General features: G+C 25.9%; 1 protein-coding gene across 2 annotated transcripts in view; it reads left to right on the forward strand.

Annotated features, from left to right (window-relative positions):
• The first annotated feature begins 315 nt into the window (after positions 1–315).
• LOC135922640 (laminin subunit gamma-1-like) overlaps positions 316–13,990 on the forward strand; it is a 128,807-nt gene continuing 115,132 nt past the window's right edge. The window contains exon 1 of one of the 2 annotated variants that reach the window (XM_065457061.1): positions 316–762. In XM_065457061.1, the coding sequence (XP_065313133.1) occupies positions 360–762 (403 nt within the window). In that variant the 5' untranslated portion in view covers positions 316–359. The remainder of the gene's footprint in view (positions 763–13,990) is intronic. The other variant, XM_065457059.1, reaches the window with a different exon arrangement.

The following is a 13,990-nucleotide window of genomic DNA, read 5'->3' on the forward strand; positions in this document are numbered from 1 at the left end:
ATACATTTGTATCAATCTTTTTTTTTTTAACTTAAACTAATATATGACATATTTTATTATATTCTCTATATAATAATGTTAATTTTTAAATAATAATATTTATTCATAAATAAAAAAAAAATAAAAAAAAAATTAAACCAAGATTTTTTATGTATTAAATTTATTATAATTCTTATTCCAACTTCTATAAAAGTAATAATTAAAAAAAATGACTAATAAATTTATAATTAATCGACCAATATTTGCTAACCTATCAGAAAACATAAGAATATTTGTATGATATTTCACTTATCCATTTTTAAAATTGGGAGATATGTTGTTTAAAATACTGAAAAGTGATTAAATTATTTACGCTCAAAATGCTTCCTTATTTACGTATGATAATTTTTAGTTCTCTGATATTTATAATAATTAATTTACATTCAATAACATTCATTTCATCTCAAAATTCCGTTAATGATTGCTATGATGACAAAGGTAAAGCTAAGAGGTGCATGCCTCCCTTTCAAAATGCAGCTTTTAACATTTTAGTGAATGTAACAAATACTTGTGGTAACCCACCTATCGAGTATTGTTTACAATCTGACGCCATAGGACCAAGTAGTACATGCCTTATGTGCAATGCTAGTGATTCTAAATTAGCTCATCCAGCATCATATTTGACAGATTTTAATAATAATGATAATTTAACTTGGTGGCAATCTGAAACCATGCTCCAAGAAATACAATATCCCAATTCAGTCAATCTCACATTAAATCTAGGTAAAATTCATTTTTTTTTTGTAAGATATATGTGTTGCATTAATATTATAGTATTTTGCTTTTTCTATTTTTTCTTCTGGAAATAATATTTTGATAAATATTCAAATTTCAGTTATTACAAGCAATATTTATAATTTCTAACTTGCTAGCTATATAAATTTTAAAATATTGTCTAGCTGGTAAAATTTGAACATCATAGGCATTGCTGGAGGTAGAAACCATGAAATCTTTAAAAAAATATAAAAGAGTTAACAATGTTTTAAAATGATTAACTCAAATTTAGAAGAAAAACAGTGCAATTCTTTATAAATAGGGCTTTCAAATTAGGATTGATATTAATATTTTGAGTTGCAGGAGAAAATATTCAAAAAAATTCACCCCCCCCCCTCCATATCTTTTGTCTTATTTAGCTCTTTATTTCCATATAAATAATTTTGAGATTTTTTTACACTTAATAAGAACAGGAAAAATGAAGACAATACAAATTAGACTTTAAGATTGATATCAGATTAATACATACTTTCAGAGGTGTAATAGAGAACCCTTCCCACCCCCCCCCCCCTCCCCATGAAAATATATGAGACCCATAATTTGACCTGCTAAATTCCAAAAAGTCAACTTACAGGATTTCCAAAGATTAAATTGTTTAATAGCAGGACAAATGTTATCATATTTTGTATAACGTATTTGCTTACATATATAGTAAAATTACAAATTTATTAATCTTTATTTAAGTTTTTACTCATAAATGAATTTATAAATTTTTATTTCAATTCATTTATCAGACCTGCAGAGGTCAAAATTTCAGGTGCTACCAAAAATTTGATTTTATTATTTTTTTTCAAGCTTGGCCTAGGGACTTGGCCCGTTTTTATTCTTTTATAATTTTTTTGCCCAGCCTAAGAATTTTTAAAATTTTGTTATTTTAAATAATTAGGGCTGGAAAATTGTTTTAATGGAAATTGAAAATATGAATGATAAATGTATATTAAATGAAATTTCCAGCTCTGATTTTTTTTACCATACATAAATTTTGACAGTAAAAATAATGTAAATTTTATAACATAGGAGTGAAACTTTCAACTGATTATTAAAATAATATAATATGTAATTTGAATTTGATAACAAAAATTGTATAAATTTGATAAAATCAGATTGGATCTGTTTCCAAAAAGTGCCATCGATATACCCTACCTAAAATATTCCTCTTAGTTATTGTGAATTTATTTTCTCTTCCTTTTTAAAAAAACACCCCATATTTTAACTATTTCAACAGTTTCCATTTTAAACTTATAAAATAATCATTTCTCATTCTTTTACCATAATTTAAAAAAAAATTGGAAAGTTTCATTGCAAATCTAAATTTTGGTCAAAGACATGTATAATTTGTATCAATGCTAGACAGCTCGTGCATGGCCAATGGCTGGTGATTCTTGGTGCCAACTTGACTAACTTAAATTATAAGTGTTTTAAAATTGTTCAAAAAGACCCTTTAATTTTTCAAAATAATAGTTTGGGCCAACATGAACCGCATTGCAGAGGGTGGGGGGTGTTTGTTAGAGGTCTGCAACCCAACGTTCGCCAGCCTATTGTTTAAAAAAAATTTTTTTAAATTATTTTATTGGTCAGTTTCAGTTAACTATTTATGTATTTTTACTTTGACCTACCCTAACCCTAAGTATACAATATTATGAAATAAAAAAATTAACCTAATAAATATGAATCCATTTCAAATTCACCATCTGCTCATTGTTTTAAAAATGTTTAACCTGCCCAATATTTAATAGTATGAGAGTGGGCGGGTTACAAACTCACCCACGGCTGACCTCTAGTAACTGTTCGCCTCTAAATATATTTAAAAAAACAATTTAGTCTTAATAGTTTATTTTTTTATGGTTTTACAAGTTTTAAATGCTACTCAACCAAAGTTGATGAAATATAATGATGTTACTGATTATTTGAGATAATAAATAATCATATTTAATTTTAACAGGCCTGGAGCTGCTAAAGCCGATAAATATTGTTAGAAAAAATATATGCTTTTTTGGGACCCATAAAATTGTTGCTTGGAAGTAAAGCTGAGTTACTGCATAATATAATTTTTAAACCCACCCTCTATCTTTAATTTATCATAATCATTATAACACACATGATGACTTGAAAACGACCGGTTCAATACATAAAACATATTCTTAATCAATGTTGTGTTTTCTTTTTAAAAATAACTTTTCTGTTGCACATATTTTTTTGCTATTTGTATTGTAAGAATAAGAAAGGGAGAAAGTTATATATGTATTATAATTATCTTGAGAATTAATATTACAATTGAAGATGGGTCGAGGCAGATGGTTTTATAAATATTTTTTTTTAATAATAAAAAGTAAAATAAAATATGGATAAATTTTTTTTTTCCTATACATACATAATGCATTACTATTTAATTTAGTATTTACAATAAATAAAAATAAATAATGTTTTCTTTTCAACTTTATGAAAGTGGAGAAATAAAACTAGTAAAATACATATTTCAATTGAAATGTAGATAAAAAAAGAACATGAAAAGAACAGAAAAACTTATGTTTTTAAAAAATTATGGCATTACTTTAAAATTTTAATTTCCGGCTATTTTTCTTTTTTTATAAAAAAAATATTTTTGAATAGGCTATAATTTATCCGACTAACCAAATAAAATTATGCTATATACTGACTAGATCTCTACAAAAATGTGAATCGAATAAGGGGCCTGTTTTCGATATGGATTTAATCATCAATAACCCTAAAATCTAAATTTTAAAAAGGAAAATTCTGCATCTAATTTATACTTCAACTTTAAACCACCTATTTGATAAAGATAAAATATTAAGATACCATTAAATAAAAATAATTGTTATTAGGGAACATCTCATAAACAGTATAGTAGGCTAGTCTAAATTTCGGCTCAATCTTCGGCGGTTTGCCAGAAATCCGTTAACATTAAGGCCTTTTAATTTGTATTAATTTCTTCCAAATTTGAGCTATCTTTATGAAATTGCCAGAGTTGAATAGCGAAATACATTTTACAAAAGCTAGCTTGACACGTAGGCATTTTATGCAACTTGAGTTATTATAGTAAAATATTTTTTTTAAATTCAAATTTGCATAATTTTAATAATAAAAAGAAAATATGTTATAATTATATTATCCATGGGCACTTTATTTTATAAATTAAACTATAACATGGAGGAAGTCACTTCTGTCTGATGTAGAATAATTATATGAATAGGAAAATTTACATATAAATACTGGCTAAAATGATAACTTCATTAACAAATCATAATTATTATGTAAATATATTATTGCCTATCTATTTTATTCAGTATAAATATAAAGAATCTGGCATTTTGTATGATACATTTTTCTAAGTTAACGGATAAAAGCATAAAGAATGACAAAGTTAGGGCGAATGTATTGTGCGTAAACCCAAAAAGAATATTGTAGGGGAACTTTTCATTTCCACCACAAATTTACGACACCCACAGTAAAAATCTATTAAATTAAATTATTTTAATTATAAATCATTTTTAGAGATGCCCCTTATACACATTATAAGAAATACAACCAATATAAACTTTCCCGGAAACTGAACCAATAAAAAGTATCAAATAGTAATAATATGAAGACATCAACTCTTTTTTTTATTATTCAAAATGGAAGCAACAGAAATTAAGCTTTAATAATTTCCCCCAAAATAGGTCATGACACTCACAATCAACATTAGAGAAGTCTGCAATGGGCGGGTTTTTAGCTAAAAAGCCATCCCTATTTAGATTTTTTCAACCCTCCGGCCCAATTTTTAAAAAATTTACACGTCCGCCCTCTATAAATTTTGCTTAACCCGCTTGTCCGCTTAATGTTTAAAAATTATTTTAAAGGCTGTATTTTAATGTATTTTTAATTAAACATATATAATATGCAATATTATGAAATAAAACTATTATTAATTAATTGAAGTCTATTCCGCTCATTTCGCCTAAAAAATATTGGAAATTCACCTGCCCACGCCCGCCCATTACTTAAAAATTTTTTTATCTGCCCACCCGCACAATGTTGGAAATATTTTAAAAAACTCGACCACGCCCATCCGAAGTATGGGCGGGTGGATTAAAAACCTGCTCAATGCAGTCCTTTCGTGCATATTATATATTTAAAATTATTGAGCTGATAAAACTGTCCATAAAAGAAAAAACTAAACTTCCTATCATTTTTGAATAGTTCAATTTTGTAGGTAAGAGAATGAATTTGTCTAGAAAAATATGTTCCAATATTATCTCAACTATCAATCGCTCTAAATAGATTACACAAAGAAAAGGAAGAATATTATGGCGATTTAATTCTAATAATATTTACATTACGGCAAAAACCTATTTTACTTAAAAGAGGCTCACTGAAGTTTTATCTTTCCTAAATGCTATGTTAATTGGGCTGGAGAAAATATATGAAAACACATTATATTTAGACTTATGTAATGTTGCATTTTTTAGAAATGATTATCCCATCCATATTATAAACTGATATTGGGAATAAATAAGCATACCAGAATTATTAATTAAGTGATCTCATTATATACAAACAGTTAGTGATGCCAAAGCACATAATGATCATTTCTTTATTTTTATTGGCCATATCAAACGATCTAACAACAAACTCTGATATTGAATTTCATATTATATGAAATCCAATATCAGAATATCTTATAAATTAGTTATTCAAATACATCATGTATAGATAATAAAGAAAATATTTCTGACATAAATAATACAATATTACTCTTTTCTCCATTAGAGGAAAAACCTTTCATTCGCCTGATCGTTAAATAGTCTTATAAAATTAGTCACCAATAAAGGGACACTATATTAGTGTTTTGTATAATTTGCAATTTTAAAATATAACCTTGAGCATGCAACGAAATACATTCTCATGAAAGTAATTTGTAGCTTAACGAAATATATATTTAAAATATTTTGTCCGATTCTGATATATATCAAGCATTAATTAATTTTTTGGATATGATTAGACCTGTACGCCGACGAAATTTCGGCGGCCAGCGTAATTTAAAAAAAATCTAATCGACATCCGGCGGCACGCCGATTTTTAGCCGCCGTCAATAAAATCGGCGCATATATAAATTTTTTTAATTGCTTATTAATTTAAAAAAAAACAAATAAATATACAGTACTATTCTACAGATATCTCGTCATATTTTTTAATATTCATTTAATAGAAAATTTATATCCAAAATCGATTTCGTAATTTTATTATTATCATGTATAAAAATTATTTCATTAAAATTTTTGGGACATAATGATGATCTCCTTGAATTTAACGTCAATCCAGCGGTAGAGAAAACTCTTTCACTAGGTGTGCTAGTCGCCGGAATGCAAAGAATTTTTTTGGCGAGCCTGGAAAGATTGGGAAGTTCACTCTTCTTTTCTCTCCAAAAATTTAGAACGTCCATATCTTGTGAATATCGTTTTCCAAGAAAACTATGGCATTCTTGTTCTAAGTCACCTAACTTGGAATCATAATTTATATTTGTTGAATGTTTATTTGCCAATTTTGTCAAATAACTTAAATTTAATAATTCATCTTCATCCTCATTAGCTATATTTACTACCTGATTATCATCATTCTCTATAAGTTTAAGATGTTTTATTATAAATTCTGAAGCTGAGCAATTTTGCTTATTAAATACTTTGACACAATTGTCAATTTTTAAAATCTTGGATCTAAAAGAGAAGCCAATACCTAGATAATTTTAAATAAAAGAATATACTTATATTATATTACTTGCAGATTACAAACCGGAAATCGTAACGCAATTAGCATATTTTCCTTAAGTGATGAACTATCACTATCATTTACTATTAAATGTGTTTAAATTTCACTTCTAAAAAGTAACGCCAAGTTTAAAGTAAGCCCTTTTTGTACTGAAAAAAATTCGACAGTTTCTTTAAATCTTGAAAGAAATGCTAATAGTTCTTTTACTAGATTAGATTCATAATTTAATAATTTGAGAAAGTGCTTCCCAATTCTTTTAAAAACATTATTAATTAAATTCTTATTTAATCCAGATATGCTTTCTAGCATAATTAATATACTATGCCAACGTGTTGGGATATTTAATTTTAAAAAGTAGATGCATCCATTTTAAAAATATGTAAAATTATGGTAACTTTTGGAATTTTAGATTTTTAATTGATTGAATTTTATAATGACGTCAATATAATTAAGATTTTAAAATAGTAGAAAATAAAAATTCATCAAAATCCTGATTGACATTAAAAAATTACAAGAGTGATGTTGACCAATTATTAAAATAAAAAGGTAGAAAAAAATTTCTGCGCCGTCGTGATTTTTTTAAACGGCGGCGTTTTCGGCGTAACCAAAAAGGTCGGCGGCGCACAGGTCTAGATATGATTTTAAAAAATACAGGATTGAAAACTTGATAAATTGACTAAATCACGGTCAATTGACTGAAAGTATAATTAACCGATCAAATATTCGAAAATGCTATTATTGTATATAGTATTGTTGAAAACTTTAACCGATTTTTTAAAAAAAATGGCGAAATCAAGATTTTAGCTAAAAAAATATCTAAACCGCCAGATTTAATAAAGATGGCCAAACCTTTCTACCATCTGCGTTCTTGGGCTTAGATAATTTTTTTGGCGAAAATCATTAGGTTTGCGACAATACTATTTTTGTAATAGGCACTCGGATAGAATAAAACAGATCATTAAACAATATGTGCCTAGCCTTAGTAAATACATCTTAATGAATCTGACCATTAATTTTAAGAAAACAAAAAATACTGATATTTCTGGTTTTTCAAATCTACGAAGAACTAAATTAAAATTTAACATTTAATTCAATTTTATCTAAGTATCTAAATCAGACATTTCGTTTTATTTAATCATTGCAAACTTGAATCTAAAATTATAAAGAAAATATTAGTATTAAATTTTTATTAAATAAGATAGTAGCAATAAAAACTTAAAATATGATGAAATGTCCTTCACGTTTCACATGTGAAAATCCTTATATGAATATAAAGTAATAAAAAGAATACACCCTATTTATAACTTACCAAATTGGAAACAATTGACGAGACCTCTTAAATAAAGCTTTTGGTGATTTTGAAGGAGTCGTATTTAATTCACATATTTTCTAATTTTTTAAAAAAATAAACATTTCAAATCTGAATTTTCTCACTATACCTTTATAAAATGTTGCAACTATAAATTTTCAACTGAGCTATAAGCATCCATTGTTAAATAAACGATTTGTATGATATATACCAAAGAGAAATAAGGGATAATATCTTAGCTGATGAATTTTGGATAAAAAATTATAAGTATTTGAATATATGCACTTTGTCCCAATCAACAAATAAGTGAACAGTATATTATTCAATCATGTTATAAACCAACATCTTCTCCTGCAAAAAAGAAGATAAAAAAACATGTTTGAAAAAAGTTACTGCTCACTTATATCTCCAATATCAAGGCCGACATCTTACAACGAGTAATGAATTAGATGTAGTTTGTGATATAACAAAAGAACTAAGATTTTTGCAGGATGGTGATATTCAACAAGCCATTTAGTTGATATAATAATTTTTCAATATAAAAGCGGCGTCTTTGATAAGCATATGTGGGATGCGGTAGAATGTATAAATTAGATGCCGGCATCAAGCTGATGGAAGGGGTATTGCAAATGGCAAATTTGACCCCATTAATAGCAGTTTTATAAGAAATAATATGGTCAAAAAGTATTTTAAAAAATTATTTTAGGTGAATGTTACGTTTTCATATTAAGTTTTCAATATCATGAAAACTAAACAGTAAAAGAAATGCGATAAAAAAATATATCGAGATTATTTAGTGCTCATACATAAAATAAGAAAAATGCTAATTTGCAGAAAAAAGTCCTTAAAGAGAAGCTATAGGGTGAATATAATGAAAATTATAAAAAAGAGAATAAATTTGATGTTCCTCTAACAATATTATTCGTATTAAAATTAATGTATTATTCAATTCTTACTAAATATTAAAACCATTATTATTCATATAATTTACGGAATTCATTGTAAAAAATAAAATAAATTTATTTTAATTAATTAAAAAAATCTATTTTGGGTACTTAGATCTGTGACCTATCATCAGTAAGAATTAAGATAATTAATTAGAACATCTTTTTATAATTATTAGGCTTTTAATAATTTCACTAGATTCCCTTTAGGGTATACCTAAAACGAATTATTTGATAATCGAATACAAATAAGGAAATTTATTCAAATAATTTTTTATCCATTATTCGATCGAAGAATTATTAGTATAATTGAAATATTTCGTATTATTAAAAATTTTCCATGTCTGTAAATCACATCTAATTTTTGATGGGGGAAAAATGCTGAATTTTTTGAGTAGGTTTGATTTAAAACTGTTTTTAAATAATTTATTTTCGTTTTTGTCGGTTACAACTTTTTTATAGTAAAGATATGATTTTTGAGTTTTTAATTTTTGATTTATCAATAAAACCATTATATCTGAAAATAAATTTTTTTTAACACCCTATAGTCTTTTTTATAAAATCTATCATCATAGTTATATTGAATTGACCATTAATCAATTTATTTCCTCCTGTCCTCTTTTTCATTAAATTTTTTTTGTTTTAAAAAAGAGGCTTATGTAAGAGCAATTTCTTTTTTTTATTAAAGTAATTAATTATACATATATTATTTTATTATATTTTGCTTTACTTTCTTTAAGGAAAATAAAATGTATTCCACAAAATTATTTGTTAAATTTTTTTTTAACTTACACCTTACCTTATAATAATTAGTATAAAAAATGTCTTTGTTACTTTTGCCCCTTTTTATAATGGAGATGGATGATTAGGAGGTGCGAGGATATCATTATAAAAAAAATTTATTATCATTATAAAAATTTTAATTATCATTGTGATATTTTAATTATCATACGCTTGATTTATTGATTCATCATAAAACTTATTATTGAAAACGTAGTTTTTAAATGGGCATTAAATTTTTTTTGGGTATTTCACGTTTACATAAAAAAGGGTTGATTAATATAATTTTGAATATATTAGTTACCTTCATTAAATTTATACTTTATATTTTCAAAATTTTGTTTATTTTGGTTCGGCAAGTTTTTAATATATATAGGTATGTGAGGAACATATCTATATTAGACACTACCTGAGTAAATACGCAAGATTTTATTCCTAATCGACCGAACACAGGTTGCCCATATTCGTAGATATTTTTCGAACTCGGTTGGATTCGCATATTGATTTTAAGATTTATTTCCCATCAGATCGAACTTCAACCTCGAATTTATTTTTAATTTATGAAGATAAAACTGATTTAAACCATTCTCTGACTATAATGTAAAAAAATACCAAGGAATTTAATATATCAGGAGTTTAGGAATTTTGTCTCGCTCGTTAAAGGAGCTAGTTTAATACCAAATAATTTTTTGGCGACTTCTCGTCACCCATCTGATTTTTTTAACTTTTTTGAATCCATTTTAAATTGCGATATTCAATCAGGGAGAAAGGGAGTCAATGAAAAATTTTAAATTAATATATTTCCGAGTACTGGCCAGGTATTTAAAGTTACTGTTCTCCTGACCATATAGGACTATATTCGAAATTATAACAATTATATGTTTACCCATTCAATAAATACTCCGCTGAAGAAAAAACTTATAATATTCGGTAGGGTTTATTTAGAGTTGTTAAGGAGCGGCCCTCTTAAGGCGTCCCTCTTTTTAAAGATGCAGGAGCGAGAGCGGGAGATAACTCCTTGATCTACCGCTCTTTTAAATTTAATGTTAAATTATTTTTTAAATACTAATAAATCTTATTGTTTGTTAATAAAAATGAAATATGAAATTTTATTTAAATTTATGCAATATTAAATGTTAAACCGAGTTTATATTGGTTTTTCATCTAATCAGTTAAAATATAAATCAAAAGTGTCAATCCTTATGGAATAAACAAATTATGTCTACTAATATGGCAGATAGGCCTATTCAAAAACGAATTCGAATCGAATAGTGCATTATTCATATTCGATTCGTTTAAATGAATCGAATAATTTACTATTTGAATTCGTACGAATAATAAAATCTACTATTTGTATTCGATAATTAATTTTTTTAATAAAATAAATCATACTCAAATATATTGACAAATTTTTTTATTACAAATTTGATTTTAAACAGAAAAATTATAATAATATGTAATCAATAATCTGATAATAAATAATATATAATCAAGTTATAAACAAATATATATTATTAATTTAATTTATAATTTAAGCCAATTTTTAAGGCAAAGAGTTTTTCTTATATTTTCTTCCTTATATGACATGCGGTTTTTTGACAATAAATTAGTTCCAACTGAGAAAAGCCTTTCACAAGCAGTTGATGTTCCTTGTATAGATAGATAATCCCTTGCCATTTTCGAGAGTATGGGGATCCGAAATGCATTTGCCTTCCACCACATTAACGGGTCAGTATCACTCTTTGCTCTTGGTTCACTCAGATAAAAATCTATTTCACACAGTTGAATATTATTTTGTTTAAAAACAATGTATAGCCTGTTTTGTTGAATTTTATCCTTATTTGTTTGACAGTTATAATTATGAGCTTATTAAATAAAATCATATTTAAATGGGGGTAAATTAAATACCTGTATATCTATTGTAAATCTTTTTAAATTTGTCCATTAACTTGGATATATCAATATTATAATCAACAGATATTGATTTAAAATATTCTACTTTAAGCCTGGGATCTAATATTGTGGTTATTATTGCATCATCGGCAGTTAAATTATAATAGCCCAACAATTTATCACTGCTACTTTGAAACTATTGTTAAAGGATTTATGGAAACCAGGTTTTTCATTTTTTAGATGTTCAAGAATTAAAATATAATAAGGTATAACCAAATTATAAGTAGGATAATTCTCCCCACATACCATATTTGTAGTTTCATATAAAGGCAATAGTATAGCTTTAATTTTTATAAGATCCTCTTATTCTTCCTATGACAAATGTTAGATTTATTAAACAATTTATTAAATATTACGAATAATTCGTTTTATTCGAATCGAATAAATGATTATTCGTATTCGTAATTATTCGATTATTCGAATTATTTTTGAATAGGCCTAATGGCAGATAATACTATCAAAAAATTGGGTAGGATGCCAAAATTCCACTAGATGGAATTCGTATTATAAATTTATAATTTCGTTAGATAAAATATTAAGGGAAAACAAAAAGACCAGAGTTATTGTGATAACCATGGGCTTATTATAACTCTCAAAAACGTAAATTTATTAAAAAGACCTTAATGAGTTATTTATAACTCTCAAAAACGTAAATTTATTAAAGAGTATAGCCAAGTAAATTAGCACTGGCCAAGAAATTGTTATCATCTGACCCACTAATTTAGCTGGCCGTCTTTTTAAGTTTATTGGACAAGTATCTTAGCACCCGGCTGTCCAAGCCTGTCGGTGACCGGGCTGGCATTTCTCGGCTCAGAAATTTATCATATCATATGTCTAAAGCCATCCATTATCGAAGAAAAACCCGAATTTTTTAGTTCCTCACTAGGAACCTGGGACCTTCGGTTTACAAGCATACATCACACACCACTCACCCCGGCGATATTTTTAAAATAATGATATCAACCTAAATTAAAAAATATTTTTATAAAATACACTACCCTTCCCTCTAGTGCTCCTGTTGAGCGCCTGTTTAGCTGTTTATGGGAAAGGCGTGGATGTTTGTTAGATTCAAATTTAGAAAATTTATTACTTTTAAAAGCTAATAAAAGATATTTTGATATATTATTTAATATAAATCAGAGACCTGGAGAGGTACCATTTGCCCGGCCCGGTTTTAAATTTTTTAGGCCTGGCCCGGATATTTTTTAAAAAAAATTTTTACGGCCCGGCCCGGATTTAAAAATTTAAGGCCCGGCCCGGCTCGGAATTTTTTAAAATTATATTCGACCTGGTATATACAAAAATTCACCTATGAGGTATTTTACCATATTTTTCAGCGAGTATTATCGCTTATTATTTAAAAAATACATGTAAAAAGCTAATATTTTGAGAATATTATATTGAATTTATAAAAATTATCAGAGTTGTTAAAGTATCTAGATACAAGTATCTAGATACTGTATCTAGATATAAAAATGTAGTATCTGTATCTAGATAGATTTTTTAGAAAGGTATCTGTATCTGTATCTAGATATTTTTTAGAGGTATCTGTATCTGTTTTTAGATACTTTTTAAGATACATGTTATATACCCCTTTTTTTATTATAAAAAAAATATTTGACTGTAAAATTTATTTTATTTCATATGAGCTTATGAAATAAATAAATATATATATATTATATATTAATATTTATTAATACTATAATAAAGAATTATATATACATAAAATATTAAAACTTATATATAAAAAATATATATAAATATTCATTAATTTAAATATTATGTCCGAGTTTATCAATAAACCATACAAATTTTAATATTACAAAATGGAAATGGTAAATTTTATTTTATAACTAAATTTTTAAGTTTATATATTAATTTAGATCTATATCGATGAAAAAGAGGAAGCAACAACAAGTTCTATTGCTTTACCATGACCTTTTCACAATATAATATTAATTTAGGTTTATGCAAACCTATAAGAGCATAATAAAAAATGTATCTGTATACAGATACATTTAAAAATTGTATCTGTATCTTGATAACTTTTTAGACGCTGTATCTGTATCTGTATCTAGATAACTTTTGAGACTATGTATCTGTATCTGTATCTAGATCCATTTAAAAAGTATCTTTTAACAACTCTGAAAATTATAAAACTGTTATTTATAAAAATGGATATTTTGAGCATATACTATATCTTATATTGCATTTATAAAAATAAAACTAATATTCATAAAAATGGTAATAATATTTTGAGCATATACTATATTTTATATTGCATTTAAAAATAATAAAACTAATATTTAATTTATAAAAATGGAAAATATTTTGAGAATATAATATATTGTATTTAATTTACTATTTAATTTATAAAATAAAAATAAATCGCTATTTAAAAAAATGCATGTATAATAAATAGTAT

The sequence above is a fragment of the Gordionus sp. m RMFG-2023 genome, chromosome 1, assembly GCF_954871325.1.
Source record: "Gordionus sp. m RMFG-2023 chromosome 1, tfGorSpeb1-WG-v2, whole genome shotgun sequence".
Classification (NCBI taxonomy): Eukaryota; Metazoa; Nematomorpha; class Gordioida; order Chordodea; family Parachordodidae; genus Gordionus; species Gordionus sp. m RMFG-2023.